This window comes from Gasterosteus aculeatus, chromosome X, assembly GCF_964276395.1.
Source record: "Gasterosteus aculeatus chromosome X, fGasAcu3.hap1.1, whole genome shotgun sequence".
In the NCBI taxonomy this organism is placed as follows: Eukaryota; Metazoa; Chordata; class Actinopteri; order Perciformes; family Gasterosteidae; genus Gasterosteus; species Gasterosteus aculeatus.
In genome coordinates, this window is record NC_135698.1 from 7,078,356 (window position 1) to 7,104,916 (window position 26,561).

At 46.7% G+C, this 26,561-nt stretch overlaps 1 protein-coding gene across 8 annotated transcripts; it reads right to left on the reverse strand.

The window, feature by feature from the left end:
* Positions 1-26,561, reverse strand: LOC120809572 (protein bicaudal D homolog 1-like). Of its 8 annotated transcripts, none has more exons than XM_040163473.2 (10): positions 25,911-26,561; positions 11,334-11,546; positions 8,831-8,983; positions 7,548-8,039; positions 5,925-6,317; positions 5,070-5,822; positions 4,633-4,784; positions 4,320-4,530; positions 2,680-2,765; positions 1-2,083 (listed from the first exon to the last, which is right to left on the reverse strand). In XM_040163473.2, exons 1-10 carry the CDS (start codon positions 26,124-26,126, stop codon positions 1,879-1,881), a joined length of 2,874 nt encoding a protein of 957 aa, XP_040019407.2. In that variant the 5' UTR covers positions 26,127-26,561; the 3' UTR covers positions 1-1,878. The 8 variants fall into 8 exon arrangements, with proteins under 8 accessions (XP_040019407.2, XP_077938136.1, XP_077938141.1 ...); XM_078082010.1 differs by having other exon boundaries at positions 5,070-5,825; XM_078082013.1 differs by having other exon boundaries at positions 251-2,083; positions 2,680-2,755.

Sequence of the window (26,561 nt, forward strand, 5' to 3'; positions counted from 1 at the left end):
TCGAAGGACAGGTCTTTTATTTACTCGTGTAACCAATTTTAAATGGTCTTAAATGGAGGAGAAACTGTAGTACAGCTGTTGTTCTTTTTAAACCTTTTATTTCTTTCCCTGGATTAGTCTCTCCGTGTACTGCTCTATTGTGCAAACAAGAGGTCACCAATGGGCCGGCGTGCGTTCATAAGCTACTTCTGAACCAAACATATTTGCATCACTCCAGAGTTGCAAAGAGAACAAAACGAGCACTCATTCATTGTTGATCGAACAAAAAGGCTTTTATCTGTCATTCCAACACTATACTGACTATGTGGTTTCAGTTTATCCATTTTATATCCATCAGGTATTCAGTATTTAAGTATTCAGTGCAGTAAGGAGAATAACAACATCAAAGACATTTAAAAGAGTGTACAGAGACTGAGAAATGATACGATTATGCCACAAACTCACACATATTACATCCATCGGTGAGACTTTCTAAATCAGACCGTTTCGCGATGTTGTAGGGAACAGTGTTTCAAAAAGAAACAATCTCGATTGCGTCACTGCGACACTCTTGCTGCCGCGCGCTTCTTGTGAGCTTGCTGGTTAGTTCATGGTGGCAGAAATGGTTGAAAGATATAATATCAATCTACGACCGGAATTTACGTATTGCTATAATGCAAAGTGCATAATTGTGCTTGGACTGAACTGCATACTGTTTTGAAGGAATTATATGTGGGGGCAGCTGAGCAGGGAGGAGAAACGTGTAGCCTGGGATGTAGAAAATGTAAATCCTGCCACCTTCAATACGAGTCGATGGGGGTGATGATAAACGTTTTTTGGGAATCGTAACCAATACAGTGAAAGAGTTAAAGCTTTATGGGGAGAATACAGTGTTGACATGACAGTGACAGTAACCGGTGAAGAGGTTCACCTTTGGGGAACCGTCGGCTCCTAATTAATGTTGAAAAGATTCAGGTCAGTTCACTTACTTAAACCTGTGCAATTCAAGAGGAAAAAACAAACAAAAACAACCCAGGCCCTGATCTCAAACACTCGGTTTATCATCTACCTCCGTCTCTGAAGAGACCTGAGCTCCATGACGGACGCAACCACGTCGCTAGAGTCGGCTTTAAAGGTTAATACAAATAATAGGAGGTATAAAATAGTCTTTATTTGCACAAAAAAAGAGAATCTCAGTATAAAAAAAGCCCAACCAACCTATAGGAAAGACTAGTGCCGTAAGAAAGGTAGTTGAAATCCACCGATCATCACCACCACCACCACAAGAAACAATATTTATGTAATAAAATAACCTTCATTAGTCTGTTTGCAACATCAAACCCAACTCCTACTATATGTAAAAGTGGCGTACATATGTTTTGATAATTATACTGACTCTTTAAATGGCTAGACGAGTTTTAAACCGTTAACTACGGCAGAAATAACTTTTAGACTTCTAGTTGGGTGACTTTTGGTTTTCCTTTGTCCAGGAGTATCGTGGTGTTCAGTGGGGAAGGTGATCTGCGATCACAGACGTCCACCACAGCAGTAAAACACGTCACGGTTTCCATATTGAGGAAAAGAAAAAACATTCCAGTAATAAATACCTCAATTCAATTTGCAAATAAATAATCAATAAGAGTAAATAAATAATGAATAAATAAGCACGAGGGATAATATTCCCGTGGTCAGTTCACTCCTCTCCAGGACATGATGAGCGTCCTCCTCCTCCTCCTCCTCTTCTGCGACCCGGGTAACCAGGAGGCCTCCTACTGAGGGCCGAACCTTAGGGGGCAGGAGGGTGCGGGGTGGGGAGGAGGTGGGGTGGGGGGGTCGGGGGGGGGGGCACAGAGTCCAAGAAGCACCTTGTCTGACCCGCTAGTTTGAAGGACGTTTTATTCAGGGAACCCCCATCCAGAGCGTCTCCGTCTCTGCGTGACTCCTTCCGGACCGAGGCCAGAGTCTGGCCTGCAGCAGCGAGGTCAGGTGCCGGGGGGGCCGCGGTTGCCGGGCCGGACCGCTACGAGGGTCGCAGGGGGAGAGGAGACTACTGCTACCGGACAGGACTGTGCCGTGTCGCTGGAGTTCTGCCAACAATTTAGGACTGTAAGAACGCAGAGAGACAAGAGAGGAGGGGGAATGAGACACGGGAACAGTTGTTGGAAGAACGAGGTGGCAGCAAACCGAAATGCAGCATGTGTGATGAGGGCATAACAGCTGGCGGCGGTTTTTATTAAAGGAAAAGTTCAACTTTTTTGGTGAAACGCTTTGTTGTTTTCTTTGCACCCCCCAACCCAAAATATTTCACCAAAAGGTGAAACTATTCCTTTAAAACCACAAGGAAACAAGGAACGAACAAAAGGTTGGCTGAGCAGCAACGCTAAAACCAAGAAATGGCCTCAGATCTTTAATAAAGTTTAATATCATGGTTGATTTTTGAAGTGAGAATTGTGACTAAATATATCCAGTTAAAGAATAGGTATAGAACCCTACCATGCAAAACTCCACATGCCCTCCGTCTGCCTATTCATAAGTAATTAACCGAGAGAGTTCGGGACCATCCATCGTCTAGATGTGCAACAGAAGACGTGCGCACTGAATAGAATGTGAACGCCGTGTTTGTGATGGCGTGTAGCGGGTGGACGGACACGTGGATGGATGTCGATGAGCCCACTTCTGGCAGGTTGTGCGGCTGGTTACCTGCGGGCTAGGGAGGCTCTCCCTCGCCTTAGTTGTGGGGAGAGTGACGGTACTGAGGCAGCAGGCTGCTGACAATCTACAAGAAACTGATAAATTAGACAAATGCACAGAGTGGGGACACTCCGGGTTAGACAACGGAAGACAACACAGGGGAAGGTCTTGTCGGGGGGGACGTTTACACATGATCATCCTCATTTGGTTTCTCTCATGCCGTGGAAATCAAGTGTTTCACGACGTCAACGAGAGAGCGCCTGACATTCACGGGACACGGCTGCATAGTTTGGAGGTCACTAAACTGGTCTCATTTGATGACGTTGACAGGACCAGCTTGCATGACACACAAATATGGACATATTTACACACACACACACACACACACACTCACGCACACTCGCACAAAATCCAATATCATATTGATTAGTACAGAAAAAGGAGAGAACAAAAACAATCCAGTACAGCTGAACTCCACCAGTCATGTTTGTCTGTTGCACTTAAAAGTTGTTTATATGGCGTTGTGTTATCTTAAAATGTTGTAAGTTAACTATTCGTTTTTGCTATGCACTCTGTGATTATCTGAGGTAGGACAAAGGATTGATGGAGAGAGAGAGAGTTAAACAGCATTTGACAGCAAAGGATAGAAATATACTCAAACGCTGTCACATCAGGTGTATCGAGAAATAGTTTCTACACTTGTGCTCTTCATCTTGGATAGTATAAAATGGGCCAGGTGGGGCAGAAGGGGGGGGGGGGGGGTGGTGGACAAAGTGAAACGCGCGGGTTGAGACACAGAGAGGAGGTCTGACTTGTTTCCACATCACTCAGGACATCAAGTAGCACACTTCAACCTTCTCTGATGCTTTTTGACAAGACGTTAGGTGTGACAAATAGACATGCAATAAAACTGTAGAGAAAATGTAACTTACAACACACAGGAGTTTAGGGAATAGAGCAGTTAAATGACATTTAAATAAATGTGTAAAATATAAAATATTATAACACATTATTAATAGAGTCTGCCACAGGGGGGCGCTGCGAGTCACGCTGCACTGAAGCGAGGGGCTGCAGCCGTTTGGTGATTGTTGGTTTAAACTAGCCGCTATTCAGACACCGAGACGGACGCCTGTCACATTCGTAAAGTTCATTAGAAAAAAGCATCCGCGGTCCGACCTTAAGGATACGAAAAGGGCTGAGTGGTGATTTGCCGAGTGTCGCCGCATATTCAAACCACGGACACGTGAAAACCAGGGACCCCCCTCCCCTCTGTGTCCCATACAATCCAGGGTCTTCTGCAAGCTGCGTGCATGGTGGACTTCGGCGCTGCGTGTGTGGGGACGTTGCCGCGGTCACCGCCTCCGTCGAACGTGAGGAGACACTGAGCCGGGGCTACCGACGCTGTGGGACGGGGACGGTCGCCCTATGTCTCGTCTCGAATAAATGATCCGTCTGAACTCTAAGGTCAACCGCTCGGGGTCGGCCATGTCGGGCTTGGGGTCCGAAGTCCACGCGGACATGGGCGGACAGGCAGTTAGTTCTACAGAGGGAGGACTACTCGGGGTCTGGGAGAGGTGGGGGGTGATGATGGAGGGGCTGTGGACCCTGGTGGGACTGGAGGGAGCCGTGAAGGCGCCTCTGCCACTTACTTTGGGCGGGCTGCTCTTAATCTTGGGCACTTTGGCGCCGCGGCCGCGGTGGATCTGCTCGTGGTCAAACTCCAGGTCCTCCAGCCGTTGGGTCAGCGCCAGCTTCTGCTGGATGGCCATGCGCAGGAGGGAGTTCAACGTCTTCTTCTCGTCCTCTGCTGCCGCCAGCTGCCTCTGCATCTCGTCCAGCTGTGTGACGTACTCGTCACATCTACACAGAGAGAGAGACACACATAGGGAGGAAACACGGATTCAGTCTGCGTGTCAAATTCCCCCTTTAGCAGCCGGGAGGCGTTAATACTTCCCCTCTCACCTGGTGGCGAACATGGCCCTGAGAGACGAGAAGGTGGCGGCATCTTCTTTCAGAGCCTTCAGCTCGTTCCTCAGCTTCATCATGGTCTCCGTCACCATCGTCTTTTCATTCTCGTACTTGCTCTTCAAATTAGCCAGTGCCCCCTCTGCTGTCTGCAGGATGCCAGTGTAACATTTTAGTTAGAGCAAAGTTCTACTCGACACCGGGTGTGAAATAATTAATCAGGACATTCATTCCTAAAAAGAAGGAACGGAGTTGAAAGTTGCTGCTCTGCCTCTCAGTCTCTGGTTTTTAGATTCATAAGCAGGATGATTTAGGGCACAACACATTTACTACCTCCCTTACGATGAGTCGCTAGAACACTGCTGGAGAAAAACAGTGGAGAGATTCTGAAAAACACAACGTCAAAGTAGAAAGTAAAATTCTCTTTTCCTCACCTGTTTGTTGGCCTTCAGCACCAGCCTGAGCGTGGCTATCTGCTCTCTCTTGGTGCTGAGCAAGGACTTCAGTTTGAGGATCTCCTCCAAGCACATCTCCTTGTCCTTGTCCAGCATGGGCGCCAGCTCCCTGGCCGCCGCCCTCTGCCTGGACAACTGCAGCGCGCGGTCCACAGCCCTCTGCAGGTGCTTGATCTGGTCCCTGATGATGGCGTTCAGGTTGTAGATGTTCATGGGCTCCTTCCGCAGGTCCCCTCCAGCCTCGGAGGGCACCGGAGACGGGCAAGGAGAGGCGGCGATGGCCAGGGAGCCCGCCGGGTTGCGGGCGGGGCTGCCGTGACAGGAGTCCACCGCGTGGGCCGTCGTCTCGTTGTGACGGACGTCCCGGGACGGGGAGTCCACGGGACTGCGCGGGGGCTCGGAGGAGCACGCCGCCGACGCTGCGGCCAGGCGGCGGGCCAGGCGAGGCGTGAGCAGCGCCCGGTGGTCCTCGGGGCCCTTCGGGCTGCCGCCGCGCGTCACCCGGCTCTGGCGGTAGTAGTCCAGCATGACGCGGTTGGGGGTCTCGTTGTTGCACAGACACACGTGGTGGTAGAGCTGCGCCAGTTCCTCGCTGAAGGTCACCAGCTCGTCCTGTGCGGCGTTCAGCAGGCCCTGGCCCTCCGCGGCCGCGCTGGCGGCCGCTTGCAGCTCGGCCTCCAGGTTGGTGACCCTGTCCCTGCTCTCGCGGTAGCAATGCTCCAGATGCGTCACCTGCTTGGGAGAAATGCGTTGGATCTCAGTATCGTAAGGTTGACGTTGCTATTCATGGAGTGATAAAAACCCTTAAAAAACCCGTGCTCAATAATGACAAACCTGTTCACTCAATGCCGGGACCCTGTCGTCACCGTGGCTGTCCCCCTGCCCCTCCACAGCCGTGTTGTACTTCTCCTTTAGGGCCTTGAGCTCGGCTTTCAGGTCGATCACCTCCGTCACGGCCACCTTGTACTTGCACTCCAGGATCTCGAGGCCGTGGATGTCGGGATCGTGGTGGCCGTTGGCCGGTGGCGAGAAGGACCCGCCGTCAAGCTTCTCGCTGTCCCGCGGGTCGGCGAGCTCTTTGTCCCCGTTGAGGCATTTCATGCCGTTGACGTGCTCCATGAGGCGATGGACCCGCTCGTTCTGCTCGGTCAGGGCGCCCTGCGTGTGCTGCAGTTGGGTTTGCGACTCCTGCAGGTTCATGAGCAGCGCCGACTTCTCGCGCTCCACCTGCGGGGCCGCAGGCACACGAGAGGGAAGAATGTACAGCCGGGTGTCTGATACAAGTTCATAAAACCAACGTCCAAGACTTTAGTATCAAATATATTTAATCTTCAGCATTTCCACCAAAAATAAGAAAAATGGCAACCGCTCAAAAGTAGCTGGCGTAGCTCGCTTGTCTCAAAGACATTGGGAACTAAAATGACTTGCTGTTCTGATGCTTCTTGTGTTCTTTGCTCCCCCAGAGCTAAAAAGATTCACCTTTTATTGATCCAATCTTTGATCGCAGAGGGAAGCTAAGCAAATACTTGCTCAGCCTGTTAAAATGATTCCAGCGAAGACCCGAATTTTAGGATTGTGTGCAATTGTATGTTCTTTATATATTGAGAAAGAAGACAAATTAACGGGCAAATTAGAAGCCTGCAGCTGCTGGCGTTGACATCTTTACCAGAATAATATACCCGAAAGAGAAAATTGATTAGTGGGTAATTGTGTTTACAGTGAAAGCCACACTGCTAATATAGCAGCCATTAATGTAATTATGTTTGGTCCCTGAGGAGCTCACGGGCAAAAATGAACAGCAATGCCGTAATTAGATTATTAGCATGGATCTAATCCATCATTGATTTTTTATGTATTCTAACACACCGTGTGCGTACTGATGGGCCTGTCATGAGTGTGTGTTGCACTCAGGTGAAATTATATACATAAATTATATTATGGGCGGCACGGTGGCGTGGTGGTTAGCACTGTTGCCTCACAGCAAGAAGGTCCTGGGTTCGATTCCGCGCACTGGCCTTTCTGTGCGGAGTCTGCATGTTCTCCCCGTGTCTGCGTGGGTTCTCTCCGGGTTCTCCGGCTTCCTCCCACAGTCCAAAGACATGCTCTGGGGATCAGGTTAATTGGGGACTTTAAATTGCCCGTAGATGTGTGAATGGTTGTGTGTCTCTGTGTAGCCCTGCGATTGGCTGGCGACCAGTCCAGGATGTACCCTGTCTATCGCCCGAAGTTGGCTGGGATGGACTCCAGCCCCCCCGCGACCCTGTGTGCAGGATAAGCGGTTTGACGATGGATGGATGGATTAAGTTTTGGGGTTAACGTCGGGAGCAGCTTTAAAGACCCTGAAATCGTCCAGACAGTAACTCGACACTGACGACGCTGATCATGAAATGAATATTCAGTGACACGGAAGAACAAAGCCAACACGGCTGGTTTTACTGAGGTTAGTTAGTTAGTTACCTGCAGCAGCTGCTGTTTGAGTTTCTGCATCTCGGACAGGTTGAGCTCACTGAACAGGTCCGGCACGGGGTGCAGGCCTTCTCCTTTCCGATTGCCCGGTCGGTAGTCCCCGTTCATCTTACCCGATCCGGTGCCCGTGTGAACGTGGTCATTTCGCCGGTTGCTGTCCTCATTGTTGCCGTTGGCGGTGGGGACGGCGCTGCCGTTGGTCCCGTTGGTCTCCTCTGGGAACTTGAGGCCCTCAACGCCGGTGACGGTGAGCGCCAGATGGGCGCCCGCTCCGTAGACGCTGTCGCTCAGGCTGAGGTGGTGGGCCAGTTCCTTTCTCAGATTGTTCTTCTGCTCACGCTCACTCTTCAGGGCGTCTAAGGCCTCCTCCAACTGACCCTCAGAGATGTCCTTCAGACGCAATGCGTCTTCCAGCTGACTGTTGAGCAGAACAGTCTCCTCCTCCAGCACCTTGATTTCGTGTTTTAGTCCCTCATACTCCACCTGAGGAGCAGCAGGAACAGGAGAGAAACGGTAGGATGCATTTCATTGAAATACTTGATTGCCGTATACGTTCTAAAGCATCATGAGGACGCTTTCACAGGACAGACGCAACGGGACGCAAGGAAGATGTGAGTGCACACAAATAGCGGCAAAGGACATTAAACATATTTAAAGGGAAAAACACTTAATTAAAGTCAGACAACTTAAACCAAACATGTAACGTCTTTTGACTCAGTACTCTGTGACAACGTGGTATTTTGATTTTATCGTGGTTTTGCTCAATATTCAATCTAAACACAAGCCAGATGATGTGGTAAAAAATACTTGTTATTATTCATTTTTATTTGGTTACAAAGCAGTTAAACACTTTCGCTTTCATTTCATTTGGACGTCATCTTTCCTGTAAAATCAGCACACACACACACACACACACACACACACACACACACACACACACACACACACACACACACACACACACACACACATCAAACAACCCACAGACACTGTGTGACTGTGTGTAACTGGACAGAGGATACTGCAGCACCTCGAGGTGAATAAAGGATGAGCAACGAGATGAGAGCCCTGTTTGACTCAGTGCCTCCTGGAAATAAAAAAACGCAGAGGGGACCACGTTCGAAGGTGGTTTTGGAAACTGAGCGCGAGTCCTCCACCCCTCCACCGAGAAGGGGCTTGGTGTCCCGTCGCTGAAGGCGATGACACACCTGCCTGAGGCGGATATGCTGATGGGTGGTGTAATTGAGAAGTTGCTCGGGTCAGTTGACACTGACCTGGCTCTGCTTGAGCGTAGACACCAGTTTCTGCAGCGTGATGTTCTCCTCCTCCAGCTCGGTGTAATCCTGAAGCAGTCTGGTCTCTCTGAACTTGTACTCCTTAACCTCCTCCCTCATTCGGCTCCTCTGTAGCTCCAGCATCTCGTTACCCTGTAGCAAAGACAATTGGATTAAATAGTAAGAAAAGCGAGAGATGGGTTCAATGGAGGGGGGGGGACACATTGTTCATTCAAAGTCAATCTCGGAACCAGGCTGTAAATACTCCTCCTATCTGATAGCATGAGGCATTAGCCTCTCTTAGCTTATCAAACCATTGCATGATCTTAAATGCAATGAGTCAGCATGTTCAGACTCCATATCCTTATCCTGCGTTGCCTGCTGAGCACAGATAGAAATATAAGAATTTGCTGGGCCCGATAAAGTGCCGGCGAGAGGAATGCGCCGGCATCAGAAGTCATAAATCTAAGTAGTAGGACTGGGAATGTATATTGAGACCTCAGCACAGCCATCTGTCAGTTTTAGACCACGGAATAAAATCCACTAGCTTCGAAAGAACTGACCATGTGAAGTTACTAAGTCAATTGTTTGACCGTGGTGATGTAAGAGGATTGCAGCACATTGCGAGAAACAGATTAGAGAGTGTTAAAAGACTTATGGCTAAATGCGTACAACACAATGCAACTATACAGGTTTGAAGCGTTGTATTAAGTATGGAACAATAAACAGCGAATGTGTCTCACTGCAGCGCTGCCCTGCAGATCTCAGCACATATGGCAGAGGTGCTGATCCACAGTGTCGGTGGGGGGGTTAAACTCACAGGCTCACCTGAGACACAAGGCCTCTTCTGTGCTCTTAGCCTCCACAAGTTTGTGCGCTTTTAGAGCTGGCAACTGGAGTGAAACTAAAGACCATTATGATACACTGAATCTTTTGATTTGCACAGTAGCTGACAGCATCTCCTATACTTTTAGAGCTAATGGAGCGCATCGAAGTACAGTGAGACTGTACAGAGAACGCTATTAGAAGAACCCTGAGGAATATAAAAGAAGCCAAGCGACATTTTAGGAACAACCATTATTAGCGTGAATAACTAATCATACAATTATAATTGATTAGAATAACGTTTTCTCCCGACATCTTGAGTTACAAATTCAGGCGGGGAATTACTTTGAGCTGCGTTTGAAGTGAGCCGGATTAGAGGCCCAAAATCCATCGTTGAGGCTCTGCAGAAGCGTAGCTGATCAGCACGATACATACTGGCAATGAGCAATGAGCATTGAGCCCGCCGCGGCGCAAAGCGGGACATAGTTACAGCTTTATTGGATTCATGGTTACACAGGACGGAGAGTAATTATTCGCTAATGAGACTAATTGGAAGTTTAGATTTTTTCTTTACCAGAATAAGCAATAGTCAAAATAAGCTTTAGTATTAGTGTCTCTCATTAGACCCTAAAAACATTCTTTTTACTTAATGCTTTCATGTTCTGACTTCAAACCGCCTAAACACAGCAAATGAAAAACCTTTTCTGGCAGTAAGTCAAACTTTTTTACGTAAGTTCTTCCCTGGGAAATCTGCTGATGTTGAAAGTATTTGTGAGGATTGCTGGGAACCGTTTGATTGGTCCCCCGGTCCAGCGGAAAAACCTGCTCCTCAAGATGAAAAGACAACCCCCTCCTCATTAGGGCACGGCGCGCACTAATGATGATTTCAAAGAGAGGCATCGTCATCAAAGAGCCACAATCATGATGCAAACAGTTGACGGGTGTGAGTGTGTGTTTCTGTGTGAGTGTGTGATGAACTCATTGGAAATATATTGCCAGTGCTCATCAGTTCACAGGTGCCCCCCATTTTCAAAATATTATGCTACATAATGTGGAATATTCTAATGAATCCATCTGTCGTGTACGTCATTGCTCTGCTTACGTTGACGCGTGTCAACATGTGTCATGACGTGCAGAGAGGAAGAACTCAACCTCACGTGACTTCCCGACAAAAAGAGTGAAAGAAAGTGTGTCCTGTGGTTGTTTGCGGGACGAGCGCAGCCCGGCTCACTCTGGCCGGACACATGTGCCGAGCTCAGGGCATTTCACTTATTCCCCAGCTTAGCACCGGATTTGCCCCCCAACAATGGTGCCGTGGCCGGGGGCAGTCTGACCCCTGATCGAACCCCCCACAGTGGCTGCAGACGTGCATGAATGCATGAGCGTACGCCTCGGGTGCACGTACGCACGTGCGTATTTGTTTCTGTCACGTTCGATGCCCTTTCTGCCACTGTGGCCGTTTGGTCCCATGAAAGTTAATGCGCAGTCATAACCCCTAAGCCCTAACCCCTGACCCACGAGACTGTGGAAAATGGCCTCAAATAGGAATAACGTAAAAATAGGAGACGGTTTGTTGTAATTTTTCGGACAATCCCGATTTCCCTTTTTTGTCTCCAACCTTCTTTGAACCGACAAACCATCTGCAGAAGGTGCAGCGTGGAACTGTTGACAAGCTCACCTCCCGTAGCTCCTGTGAGAGTGCGTTGAGCCTCTCGTTCTCGGCCTGCGCGTTGGACGCCACGGTGCGGCTCAATGTCCCCTCCGTCTGCAGCACCAGAATACGTCCCATGTAGTAGGCCTCCTTGGAGGCCGACTCCTTTAATAACGTCTCCTCATTGCTCTCCCCGTCCTCCGCCACCTTACGCTGGTTGCTGTAAGCCTGTCCGAATGCCTGAAGACAAAGAAAAGAAGGGTTATATATTTATATATATATAGTTGATGACCAACAAATATCTTTTAGGCAAGTAAAATTCAAAGTGACAGTGATCCAAATCCTGTCATACAACACAAACACTCTGATGCATGTGAGGGATTTGCACCCACTGGCATGTTAGAGTAACGCCAGCCCATCTCTCACACCAAGGGCCACCAGGCTGACAGCAGAGGCCGGCCCCCAAGAATACCTGCTCGCCGTCCATGGGAGATGATGTTTCACTGATCAATAGACACACTGTTCCCATTTTCCTGACACGGGTTTTCACGGCACCGAGCGCTGACTTGTCGTGACGAAGGAGCCAAGGCTTGATTGAGAAGATCAAAGCACGCGGCAACAGCAGAACGAGCCTCCGATAATCAAAGGCGACCGTACAAGAATAGTGGTGGAGCGACACGCCAAAGCTCATCTGCACGGACTAACGACAAAGTGACATTTGGGGATATTCAGTTACATCACGCAAGGTTAAAGGACTAACGTATCATATCACACGAAGGTGTACCCTTGACAAGGTTAGCTTAATATAGACACAATTTCAGGATTTGTAACGCACTCCTCAACACCGATGCAGCAGCTGTCTTGGTGGTTCAATAAATACTATGAGCCATTCTTCAGTTTCTCGGCAAATCAGCTCGAAATAAAATGTTGCACACAGCGGCCCCTCAGAGACGCGGCTGATCAATAATGCTGTCTCAGAAAACTCTCTATGTCTACGATTGCCACATGAAACTTTAAACAATTCAGCAAGGGTAGTTATCATAGGACGCAGTTTATACCCGCCCAAATTTTCAAAGCAGCCTAAATCCTCAGGGAGCCTTATATTTCGGACTGGAGGATTATTAATTCACAAAGAATCCTCCCAACCTCGCCGCTAACTTAAAAAAAACATTTTCTCTGTTTTCTCCCCCGGATTAATCATTTAGAAGGTACAAGCATCCATTATTTGGAGAAGACCTGAGCTCCGATGTGCAGCGTTTTTTCTTCCCGTTGGCCCATTTAAAAATCTTCCGACTAACTTTCAAAATTCATGAGTGAACTTGCCTGCTTATGTAAGCAGAGTGGAGTTGCTGAGGTCCTGTTGTTGGATAGGGGCAATTCATTACAGTCAGAAATCTACTAAGTAAATAGAGCTCAGGCTTAGAGAGAAGGTGAGTGTTCAGCCATTATGAAACGATGTACGCCCAAACCCAAAGTCTGTGTGAATGAATGAGATAAGCTGATTTCACATAGCTTAATTGGCCACCTGCCCCTGTCACATCTGGCCTGCTTTTTTGAATACTTCTCACGTACAGAGACACTAGATGCTGGTTACACTCCATCAAGCAGACATAAAGGAAAGTAAAGGAAAAGGACACACACACTTTTTATATACTTTTATCCTTGCATTTTATTTCCCCTCTGAAATACAGATGGGGCAGTTTGCATATGAAAGAGAGCCAGTAATACTTCACAGTCCACTAATGGCTGTGAATACAGACTATTTTTCCCTCAAACACAAAAAGCTGTCCTCAAGGACTTGCTTTATAATGAGTATAAAGCACTCATGCAAAATGCTGTATTTGAATCGTTTCTTAACTTTCCCTCCCTCACTGCATCTCTTTTATTCCCCGCTCTCTTTCACCCCCCCCCCCCCCCCCCCCCGCTCCCCTGCCCCCCGGTGCCCTCTTTGGCTCTCCGGGGGAGGCACAGTGTGATTGTGGTGGACGATTAAGAGGGAGGGCCTCAAGAACAAAAAAGCTGATTAATTCTGAGCACAGTGTGACTGAATGAGCTCAGGGCCTGGTGTCAGTCAGCGTCCGAGCCGGCCTCTCAGCAACAGCTGAGCCCTGCAGGTGGACGAGCAACAAATCTGGACCCACAGCGTGCAGCTGTTGGATTTCTAGTACTGTGGAGTGGGCGCATACAAACACTTGGGGAAACTATATATTTGGCTCAGGAAATTTAATTCAGTATTGAGGCTTGATAAACATGGCGTTTGACTTAAAGGCCGACCAACAGACGGACGGACAGAAGAACCGTCACATATGCAGGCGTTTGAGAAGCAACTCGTCGGGGGTCTTGGATGCATGAGCGAAGCAGATAGTTTCATTGCAACCGGGCCTCCGCGAGCCGAGCCGTGCCGCTCGCATCCGTCTGCCCGACACTCCTCCTGCAGGAAGTCCCAGTGAGCCACTGTGATGACGGAGGCTCAGCTTTCACACAGAAACAAGCAGGCGGAGAGCTCTGGTCCTCTCTGTGCCACGGTTTCAGGGTGGGCTAAAAATAACACTGTGCCAGCGCTGCATTTTTCAGGCTATTCACATGAACGTCACTAACAATACTGCATGCCTTATCATTATAATGATTTTTAGCAGACCTGCATCTGTGACCTAATTGACAAGCGTAGCACAGTTACAGAAGCCAGATAACATGTGTTTTTAATAAAAACGTAATTCCATTTCCTCGGGTTGATTTTAAGATCGAGTTGCTGATTGGCAGCCTGCTCGTTTGTGTATTAGCGAAAACCCTGTAATGCATTCAACCTCGAGGCTCCTCGGCCTCCTGTAACTCAGCAGATGAAGTCCGAACAAAAGGCTCTATAGATATTCATCCCTGGGGCCAGGGAGAGAGGAGTATACAGAGGGAACAAACCAACCGCTGCTCTAGTGTGAAAGGAGGAGCGCGTGCAACCCTGAAATCCTTCCCTGCATCCTGCAGCTCCTAATTAGGAGTCAGGGGAGATCCTGTCAGTTAGTGTACTGTACATACAGCAGAAATCTATTTTTATCCCGAAAGGGAGGGGAAGAGTGAACTATTTTTACATTAGCAAGGAATCTGTGAACTTTCGGGATTTCACTGGTTGGAAATTACTGTTAAAACAAGTTTATTTATACCACTGTTAACCACAGCAAGAGTCTAGACTCGATTACATTTTCAAGAGAGCAAATATGAATACAATTGATTGACTTAACTCATGTTCCATTGTGCATTTAAGTTTGAATTAATGTGGAATTAGGTGATTGCCTAATAAAAATAATGACTGACACATTTATCTTTAATTTATTTTTTATCACTGTACTGTCAGAAATTAAGTAAACTTTAGGATTGTAATCTTTAATCTCTAAAATATTATTTCATGAAAGTACAAGATGAGAAATGTTATTCATCATTTGGAGACATAACAGCCTTAAATCTGGATCACAGGCTCGATTCAAATATCAACCAAAAGCCGCCTCGTGGAGCTCTAATCTCTGTCTGCGGCAACATCATTTTGATAAGTTATGGGGAAGCGGAAATCAGGGTATTACTCGGGGAAAAATCTAATGAAAAACTCAGACATGCACTTAGACATATACACAAAAACAGACAGACGCGCACACACACACACACACACACACACACACACACACACACACACACTCTGTTGCTTCCCGTCCAGATGGCCGGCCCAGCCAACCACGTCAGGGATTTCAGCACCACGGAGAGAGACGTGCAGTGTCACTGTGTGTGCAGGGCAGGGTGAGAGCAGACACATTCTTGCTGTCATTCACTTCCTTGGTGATCATTTGTAAAAAAAGAAAAAATGTAACGCCGTCATCGCAATTGTTGGAGACCGAGTCAAATTATTTATAAAAAAAAAAAGTAGACTACCCATCAGAATAATTCCAATAAATAATCACATAAGAACAGCATCAAGAGGACAACAAATGGATGAGGAAGTAAAGTAGTAAAAAGCAGCATTTGATCGATCATTGATAACAAGACAACACATGCAAACACACATAAGCCTGATGAGACTGGAGAAAACACAAGCACACAGTATTATGTTTGACTGCAGTGCAATATGAAATGACAGAACTGTAGGAAAAAACTTTCCACTGCAAAAATTCTGCTATGTGGCTTGTCAGTTCTGTCTTTTACAAATTTAAAAGATTAGTATTATTTTTTGAAAACTAATTATGTCGATGTCTGTAAACAATACGCCTTTCTAGATTACATTTCACACACTACACACTACATTTCCCACAGTGTAACCCATTAGTGTCTCTCATTAGACCATCCACACCTCCTGAAAGTCAAGCAGGCATTAAATTAAAGTGACTCTAGTCCGAGCGGATATAATCCTAAAACCACAATGACATCACAATGACATCACCTGACGAGCTCCCTCCACGTCCAGAGAAAATATCATGAAAGGACTTTTTCTACATGCCGTTACATGTTACATATGCTACAGAAATGTGAAATGCTCATGTGATGTATTTAAAACCCGCATCCATGACGAGCCGAGCTGTCGCCCTTTAACAAGGACACAGAAATGTCCTTTTGTGCTTCTCCGCCACCGGGGAAAAAGTGCCAGGTCAAGAGATCTGTCATCCAAACACACAAGCACATTTTCACAGTCAAGGGGAAGCTGGGTAATCACAGCACAGCAAGGATGCAGGTCAGTCATATTAACAAAATTCACAAATAAAACACATTGACGGATTATAAAATACATTTCAACATAAAATATAAAAGACTGTTTAAAATGAGTAGCCAAAGTACGGCTTGTGTGTGTGTGTGTGTGTGTGTGTGTAAAACTCGCTAATGAAGCAGCAGGAATGTTTGTCATGTATCATAGTAAAGCTGACTGCCGAGGCCTGATCTGCAGCGCCCTTTGCGTCTCCATGAATTACACTCCACATGACACACTTTTAGCAGCACATTTTATAGCAAGCAGAATTGTCCCGCTTTCGGTTCCCCCTTGTTGAAATGTAATACAGCACAGCTAAGCCTATTATTTTGCTGATAACAATATGCTATTATGCTGACACTCAAGGAAAGTATCATTATTTTGGTGGGTAATAGTTGCATGAGCCCTCAATGTGCTTTTATAATGGAAAGTCCCTTCCAGTTACAGACACATCTGTTGCTCTCTCACCAACACAATGCGTACGTGTTGTGTGCCAGCAGACCGGCTATAGGTTTCTTTAAAAGATGGGGCTTGTTAAAGCGATTGAATTGCTCTTGAAAGAAAGATGCCATCACTTATGAGTGCTCAGTCTGGATGGAGGGACGTCGAATAGGGAGACAGAGAGGCGGCTGGGCGGAAGATTTGATCCCAGATGTCTCTTTAGATCCTGTCCTTCCTTCTCGAATCGATCCCCCTCTCCTCCTGAGTCTGATTCACTATTATAACTTCAGCGCCGCCTCGATGAGAATCCCTTATACCTTCTAACGTTCATTTCATCAAGGTATCAGATTTTTTTAAAGATAGGAGTCACAATATAAAGGAATTTATCCCCAACTCCAGCCATTTGTCTGCAGAGAGAACAACAGAAAAACAGTGAGAAGGAGGAGCCGAGGCTTTAAAGCCTTTGATATGGACAGAAGGAAGGAATGTTAAATTAAATATAAGGTAGAAAACAATAAATCATCATACTTTCTTTAATAGATAAGCACAGTGGATTTGTTCTATTGTGTTGTTACTTGATACTTGATACATGATACTTTCATTATCAAGTAATATGCAATTTCTCAAATATTGAGCGAAATTGTTACCCCAAGATCTCCAGTTTACCATCACTGAAGACACGAGCATCCTTCACATTCATTTAGTATTCATTTGATTCCTTTAGTCTTTCTTTAAATAACCGTAAAAGTGAACTTAATGAAATCAGTCAGTATTTGGTATTTTGGTAGAATGACTGCAATATCAACTCATTTTAGTTCTATAAGCAAAAAGATATAATCTTTGAGAGCTGAGAAGGAAAATATGTGGATATTTGATGTCAGCCTTCACTTCCCAAATTCTTGAACATTGAGTCCTCACTGTTAGGACCAGCCAAATAACAATCTGCAGCCCATCGGCCCCTCTTGTCTCTGAAGGTGCAGATGACTGTGTGTGCAGATGTGTAACTATGCGTGTAAGTAAATGAGCCAATGCATTAAGGTGAAGCATTTAACCTCTCCTCCAGACCGAAAAGGCAGAACGAACAAGGTGAAGATTTCCATGGTCATAATCCCAAACACAACATTACCTTTTCACTCCATCATCTAATCTGTTTAGCGTTTATTCTTTCACGCTTCTAATCTCTCGAAGCACAAAGCACGTTTTCTGTTAAATCATTGTATCCATCCTTGTGCAGATTCCTTTAAGTGCTTTCTGCCTTCTTCATAATCCTCCTAAACGACAACAGACGATTTTCCATAATGGTTGGGGGGGCGGAGTGATGGAGTTTTACGGCGCTAATGTGGGGAGCGTGGAGATCGACCCACTCCGCTTCCTCTATGTTCACTTCTCTGTAGGACCCTTTGTTTGACTAAATGGAAGAAGTACTCCAATGGCCCAAGGACGACTAAAGAAACTAAATATGATATGAGGGGTGGGGGGAGATTGTGAGCTGCGACGAGTGTGCTGAGAGTAATGAGCGCAGCATTGAGAAATGCAAAAGGTGAAAGTGTTGTCAGCTCATAGGCTGATTCTGCATCTGTGCCAGCAGACACAGCCGGAGAGACAGGAAGGGTTGAGAAGGACAGGAGACAGATTCAACTGATAACATTGTCTCCTCGCTCCGTGGCGGGTCTCTGCTGATGAAGAGGACTCAGCCAAGCAAGACAAACACCGGCGTCAATAGGAAGGCCGGCCTGCACACACTCTTGGTATTGACACATGGGGCCTCCGGGTGACTCGGTGCTTTTGTGCAGCCACAGAAGGGCCTCCGTGCAGAGGCCGCCGAGCTGTGGGAATCCTTGTACAAGCTAGTAATAAAAGTGAGGTCAGTGGAAGCGCTTCATCGGGCTCATGGTGGTCTTTGCGATGGTTTACGACGCTCTTCCCGCTCTGTTTTTCTCTGTTATCTATGTCCAACCAGGCTGGTTCCTTCTCAGTCTATTACGTAAGGTCCTATGGACGTTTAAACGTTTTATCTGGATCTTCCTTCCTTCACAGAGATGTTCACCATCTTAGTTTGGCATGTTAACATGCTTACACTTGCTAGCTGGCATTCAAATGAAGTTGAGAGTTTCAACTCTCGAATATGTGGATTTATTGCGTTTCTGTTTGCAGTCAATTAATAACGTGTTGTCACCTGGGGCTTTGGGGTAATTGGAAGGTATTTTTTTTACTGCATTTCATTAACTGAACAATTAATTCTTGAAATAATAATGAATAATTGACCGATTATCTGATGGTGAAAATAATTGCTGCGCCGATTATACATGAAAAATGTAGGCACATGTCGTGGTAACTATAATTCTCAGTCCTACTCCTTTGTTCTTTTTCATCTTTTCCAGAACCTTTCAAAAGCAGGCCCACACCAACCTACCCCTTCCTCTTTGATCTTTCCGTGTCGTGACCTCACACGACATCCCGTCTCTTGCGATGCAGCATAGGGTTAATAAATCGTTTAACTAGGGGATGATTTAATACCTCTTAATCCTATACATCCTCGAACAGCGTAGAGGTGACACGGACCGATCATCTGACCCCAATACCGCGTCGCACATGCATTTTAAGTACATGTTTGAGCGTGCACACGCTCATGCATGCCAGTGAGGATGTGCATGTGCACGTGATGGGGGGAGGCTTCGGGGGATAATGCTCGTCTTTGCTCTACATAGTCGCTGGGTGATATAACGGCCTCTGGTCATAGACGGCCGGCTTCGCTTTCCCCAGAGTGAATTGAGTGAACCGATGATGAGCATGAAAAAAGATGAAGCTTAAAGTGTATCACATTGTCTAGACACAAAAGAAAGGGAGAATAACTGAATCCGGTGATGCTTTTAAAGAACTGATTGACAAACATCTACACACACCCATTAGCGATTTACAATAATATATACAGCAGAAGGCTCAACCATTATTTTATCAAAGATCATTTGATTGCAAGGAACTAGAGAGGGCGAGCGTCCTTTTCTGCTCTCCTTTCACAATTTGCGACGCCGGTGGCTAAAGTAACAACTAATCAATACCGCAGCCTGCAGGAGTCCGGTTGCCTCTTCCCTCTTACCAGCTACTGTACTTCACTGCAGCACAAAGGAGCTTTCTGAAAAGCATAATCTATGTTGGGCGGGTCAGATGGAGAACAGCTTCACTAAATCTTTTGTGTGAGGATCACCAGGGTCATAATTAAATAACTGTAATTCTTTTTTTTGTTTAGCTCTGTTGTGTAAATCCTCTTATATTCAGTGACCAGAAACCACCTTTCTCGCTCCCTCCCCGTGTTCTGCATCAAGTCACCCATGAAAACCTGAAACAACAAAGAAACCACACTGATTGTGTGGAGTCACTCACCACTCTATCCTGCCCCCCCCCCCCACACTCCCCTCCGCGCTCTCTCCGGTCTCAACCACAACATCCGCAGCCAAACCCCACCCCTCCTGCTCCACATGCACACACAGAGGAGAATAAAAACAGAAGGAGGAGCCATCCATCCCCACATGCAGTAAAAGTGGTCCTCATGTGTGACTCAACTACAAAGACAAATGACCTTCTCTGCACATATCACCCCCCCCCCCCCACCCCGCCTGTGAAGAACAGCATGTGCCAAACACAAGGGCAGACAGGTCCTTATCTGCAAGGTCCACTGCCTCCCTGAGCCTGTTGCTGGAGTCACAGGTCAACCCACCAAACCTGCATCTCGTACAATCAACCCCCCCCCCCCCGAACAACATAATTCACATTGAAAGACGAATACAATAATTTACTGATGGCTCAATGACTTTAGAAGACAACACGCTTGAGTAAATACAGTGTTGTTAAACCTGGGTTTTATTTCCACGGTGCGACGGGCAAACCGTCCCCCTCTCATAAAAGCCCTGTGAGTGATTCAAAGGCTTTTCTCTGTGATCCGCCGTGAGGAACACACAATCTACCAGATACGTTTTCCCAACATGCACTGATTTCCACCATGCACGCTACAGTACGCGCAATAGTGCGGAGCTCAGCTCACAGAGACAGAAATCGATGCATAATACCCACCTCGCTCCAGGGAGGGATCATAGGGGAGGATGGAGGGGGGTTGGGGTTGGCGGGTGGTGGTGGGGGGACGGAGGGGGGGGGGGGGGGTGCGCCACAGGAGTGGAGGAGGGGGATGGTGGGCTCATGGTGGGCAACGCAAATACCGAAAGGAAGGAGCAACACCATCCCGTTGGTTATTGATTCTGTCCAGGTTTACTGCCCTCCCTCGAACCCCGGCTAGTGTAAAAGAGGAGGCAGCAGGGGGAGAAGGAGAAGCAGCGGGGGAGAGAAAACTGCAAAGTATCCTTTTCTCCTCACTCAGGGCGGATCCATTACCACCACAGCAGCTTTCTTTTCGCAATTGTCATTAATAGATGATAAATAAGAGATATTCAAGATTTTCCAGAGCCAGATGTGCCCCCAAACTCTGCCGCTGCAACATCTGTCCAGTCGATGGGGGAAATATATGAAACACCTGGAAATGTGATTCCTCATCTGTGATGTATTCTGCTTTTGTTGTTCTTTACACTATGAAGACACGGGAGGTTTGGCAACCAGAGTGACTTTGGCAGCTCCTTCTCTGGACTTCAACATTCACTGTGAAGGACTTCAAGTCAAACGGCAGCTTAACGCCCTGCTCACAATGACCGAGCAGTCGCATGATGTTGACCTGACGTGACGTGATATTCACTGTACAGCGACTACAGAGGAAACGACAGCAAATCAATAAATCAATACACGACAGTCAAGTGTGTTGTTGTTCTTTGTGAATTTGACAACCGCCCCTTGATGATGATATTCGTTCTTAATATACTTTGCAATGTAAATATTTGCCCGCGAAGAACAATTTCTGCTTCATCTGGTTTAACTTTATATATATATACATATATACATTGTGGGAGGAGAAAACAATCTGTGTGTCAACAATGAAAATAATCGTTGGCTTCTTCGTTCCCAAATGGCCTTGTATATATATATATATATACACTATATATATAACACTAATGCTTTCAATCACTGAACCGCATTCACCACGTCACAAGAGCCTCGTTGCCTGTTGGTGACATGCAACCAATGTAGCCTCATAATGTCCTCCAATGTAGCCGATAGGGAGTTGAACTCATGTGAAATAAACTATGGCTGGCATGGTGGGATGTCATACAAATACTAGTTATTGATGTTACAGATAGAGCTTTTCCCCAACTGGGTAATGGATGCATTGCATCTTGGGACATTTATGCCAGCGTTTCGTCTGGTGATGCAAACTGTAAATTAAAGAATGTGCTTTTTGTATCAAATATTGGCTTTTACCCCTGCTTAATATACTACAAGGCCATAACCGATTTAATTACCTCAAATACTGTGATATACTGTAAAATTACCCTAAAATCCAATTATCAGCATTAATTACTGTTAAAATACATTACAGTAGATACTTCAAATTATTCACTTATTTACTAGCTAGAACCTCTTATACTCACTAAACAACACGTTATCTTCCACAAAGTCTAATCTCATCTCGAACTAATCCTAGATGAACATGTTTGCTGCAGTAGCCAAGTGCAATGGCTGCAAATACTGTGAGTCAAGAACTGTGCTCAGACAACAGTGTTGAAGAGAGGGGTGACTACACACAGCTGCAAGCAACACAGACACTTCGTCTTGAAGTGGAGTATTTCCTGCTGATCTGATGAATCGTGACTGAATATATATTTGAAGATATGTGAAGAGTTTGATGAATACTTCTTTTGGCATATTTCTCAGCCTTAAGTCTTGATGATATAACTGATCTGTTGTGTGTGAACTGCCTGTTCTCAACTCGACCGCATAAAGAACTTTTTTTTCACTCTCCTCCTTCCACCTGTGAGTGGCAGCCATGTTTTTCGTTTTAAAGGAGATTTAAGAGAAGTAATTGGTGAGTATGGATTATTTTCACACAAAAATCCAGTGACGTTGTAGAACAAAATAAGTAAATCTGGCATAACATGACTCCGCGGCGGCGACGCTGCTCTTCCAGCTCCATCTTTGGACGCCTCCGAGCCTTGTTGTCAGCGTGGCGAGGACGTCTATGTGAGCCATATGAAAACACAACTCTCCCCCGCTGTGCATCCTCCTCCTCCTCCTCCTCCTCCGTCCTCCTCTGCCGTGTCCTAGCTGAGGTTGATCTGCCCAGAGACAGCACTAACAAGCCAGAACCACGAGGCGATGGCAGCGATCCAGAGACATGCACAGACACAGAGATAAGAGGAACGAGAGAGCGATAGGGCCGGCCGGGCGAGAGAGAGAGAGAGAGAGAGAGAAGAGGACGTAGGCTGAGTGTAAACGGCCGCGTGAGGGAAAAATACGAAAATGATTCGGCTTTCAGAACCAAAACGCTGTGCGGATAATAACTTCCAAAAGTAAGACAAACATCCCACTAAGAGATATCGTAAGAGAGAAAGTTTAAAATGCACTTGGGGGGTAAGATCCACTGAAGACCACCTCACATCAAGGAAATATTTCTTCACCCTTTTTGATTCTGAATGCCAAACAATTCCAGTGAAATGTCAGAACTGTCAGACTGTCAGAAATAACCCTCCGTTACTTTTGGACGACCTCAAACACAACACGCTACTTAAAAACGGCACATTAGGTTCTGAGACATTGTGGGAGGAGAAAACAATCTGTGTGTCAACAATGAAAATAATCGTTGGCTTCTTCGTTCCCAAATGGCCTTGTATTGTCATTCAATTGGGGGCTGACATTAAACATAGCCAGATACTAAACTTAACCGGATACAAATGTACCGAGCCCTGTATGTGTGTGTGAGAGCACGTGTAAGTGAGTGTAGTGCTCTTGTCGGTATTGACATGCGTGCAAGTCTGGCCGGCGCCCGCATCGATGTACATAAACACATGCGTGAATATGTGTCTGAACCTTTGACCTGTACATGAATTAACATTGACTGGATGAAACAGATCATTCAATCTATTAAGTAAAATAATAAAAAAGAGAACGATGAGACTTTTATTATAACGGTTTCTGAGAAGGCCACTCAGTCTCAGAAGCAATTCCAAAAATCCATTTGCAGTTTCCATTCCCTCTTTTTGCTAATGCGCCTCTCCCGAGCAGGGCGGGAGTCGACGTTATTGTAGTGGCAGGTTTGCACTCTGCCGTTCGATCTCACCCTCATGAGCGCACGGCGGACAGACAGGGAGCGGGACGTGTTTTTGCTCTGGAAGTAATATCACCTCCGGAAAAAATGTTCCCTCTCTGAGGCAGGAGCGGGGGACAGAGAGACAGGCGGGGGCGGGAGACAGGCAGGTGGCGAAGCAGAGGATACAATGGGTGCAGATGTTAACGGATGACAGATTCCCAGCAAAGAGCTGCTGCCGTTGCAGCTGACATTTTTTTTAATTTTTTTTTTTACAGCTATGACAGTTAACGTTTTGCTACACAGGTTTTAAAAATGCTGCAAGGGCAAGTGGACCGTTATGAGAGGGTCAAAGCACCGCCTGGTATGTTAAGTGATTACAGAATCCTCAGGAAGTCCAGCACAGTACGGCAGGCGCATCCACCTCGTCGTCTTCTGGCATAGAATTATTAATAAGAAATACTTATTCACCATACTTTGTTTTCATCTTTCCTTCTGATCCCTTTCCTACAAAGCCCAAATGTTTACTCTCTCCGCTTCTTTCTCCTCCCCGTCTCGTCATGTTCTCCGTATCATCCGCCACATCACCCCTCATCCGTAACGATCCATTAAGTGTGAGGTATCAGCTAGACGGTGCTCTGCTGCCGGCTTCACGCAGGCCGTCTCTTTGTCTTAACATGCTGCCGCGAGCCGCACAAATCATTCTGATGCTGCATGCGAGCCAAAAAATCGTGCACGCACAGTGACGTAGACTGAGACTGTTTTTTTTATTTATTTGGCCCTCACGCACAGGCAAGTATGTATTGGTTAGACGTAGATTGCTCTTGTTGATAAGAGTCAAATGAACAGAGATTAAGAGAAGGTTTACGTGTAACGTCTCATTAACCTCCTGTGTTTCAAGTTTCTTTTTGTCAGTATAAAGAACCATATTTTGTTTCAATCTTAATCTGGTTTCCAGTGTGAATCTCTGCATTTGAGTCCTCGCCCAGCCGTGATTCGTGACTCATGATTGTGCTTATTTCTGTGGAAGTACAATATTTTCTTTTTTCTTTTTTACGGTAGTGTAGAATGCTGTACAGTGGCAAACAATTTAAAAATAAATAAAATATCTCATAACCGTATTATACTATTATTTAAAGTATATCTAATAACAACAAACAAACAAACACTAAGAGACATGCCACTGGCCTGTTCTTAATGTTATCCTCTTTTACAAATGCAAAACAGATGTTTAAACAATTGCTTGCAAGAAAAGAATAGTCTGCCCTCTCAAGCATCTTCTGGCCTGAGCTCTTTAATACCAAACTGACCAGTGTTCACATGAACACGAGATGACAGCGTGGCACAAATGACAAGAATGAAAGTGGATTAAAGTTAGCGGCAGGGAGCTTATATCGCTGCTCTCGTTCTCTCTCACACACACACACACACACACACACACACACACACACACACACACACACACACACACACACACACACACACACACACACACACACACACACACACACACACACAGGTACATAACAAGAAGCCTTCAGCTTCCTCTTCTCTTGGACTTTTGGCTCTAGCATCACCATAAGTGACCTTGAGCTCCGAGACCTGTCAGCATCCGCCTCTTGTCGCTGTATGCATGTATGCATTAATGACTGTCTGTGTTAATGCGGCCAGCGAGGAAGGCCCGTTGTTCACGTAGCACTTTCCTTGTAAAGTTGTTGACCCCTGGGCTCCAAACTTCAAACAGCGCAGCGTTTTGCTATACGGCAGCAAATGCGTGTGTAATCTAAAAACCTCCATCACGGCGTCCTTGTGTCTTCTCGCACTTCACCCTTCCTGACATTTAAATCAGTGGACAACCGAGTCCACCGCACAAAGCGTTGTAGACCTGCGCCTGAGGAACCCATCACTGAAAGCTTTCGCCAGAAGGAATGTTGCTCGCAATACAGATGTTTGCAACGAGCTGCTGTCAGTGGATCCACTGCACAAAAACAGCATACATTATTCAGCTTTTGGCGTTAACTTATTCATAGTGGATGAGTCCTTTGGCATCGTGGGAACGGGCCTCAATTGACGGGATTTTGAAATAAATCAAACGTATCAAACCATCTCATGTAGCTTGTTACCAATTCCTAATCCACGTGAACGCATTTTAACAAAGCATCCCTCGTGTATGCGGCTCATCTCACACCTGTCCGCAGTGCGCATGCCACGGTGTAACAAAACAACACCACCCCCCCCAAAAAGCAACAGTCGCCTCTTCTCTTACCTCCTGCAATTGCTCCAACTCCTTGCGGAGCGCGTCTTGGTCGATCTCCAGGTCCGCGTACCGCTGCTTCAGCACCTGGTTCTCCTCCAGGACCACCAGCCCGCACTCCGCCGCCCTGATCTTCTCCCGGTTCGCCTCGGCCAGTTCCTGGGTGAGCCGCTCCAACTCGGCCCGGTACTGCTCCATCGATTCCCCGCATACTCCATCGGCGGCCATCGCCCCTCTCTCTCTCTCTCTCTCGCTCTCTCCCCCCCTCTCTCTCTCTGTGTCTGTCTGTCCCCCCGTCTGGGCGCGCCTCGCTCCGGTCTCTCCACCGCTTCGGACAGGAGAGACACAGAGGCGGGCGGGCGGAGGCTGAGAGATGCTGAACCCCCCCCCGCCTCTTCCCTCCACCTCTTCCCTCCCCTCTTCCCCTCTTCTGAGAGTCAGAGCAGGAAAGCTGCGGGAAATTCCTAAATAAAATGAAAATAATAATATTGCGAACGGCGCACGGCTAAAGGAAACGATCAACGCGCGTAGAAGAAGTGGCGCGACGTGGAATCGTCTCGTGAGGGACACCAGCAAAACGCCACGCAGGGCAGCGGGGTTCTCCTCCTTATTTGAGAAAGTGCGCCACCTTTCGTCCGTTTTGCACTTTTAAAGTGGTAAAAT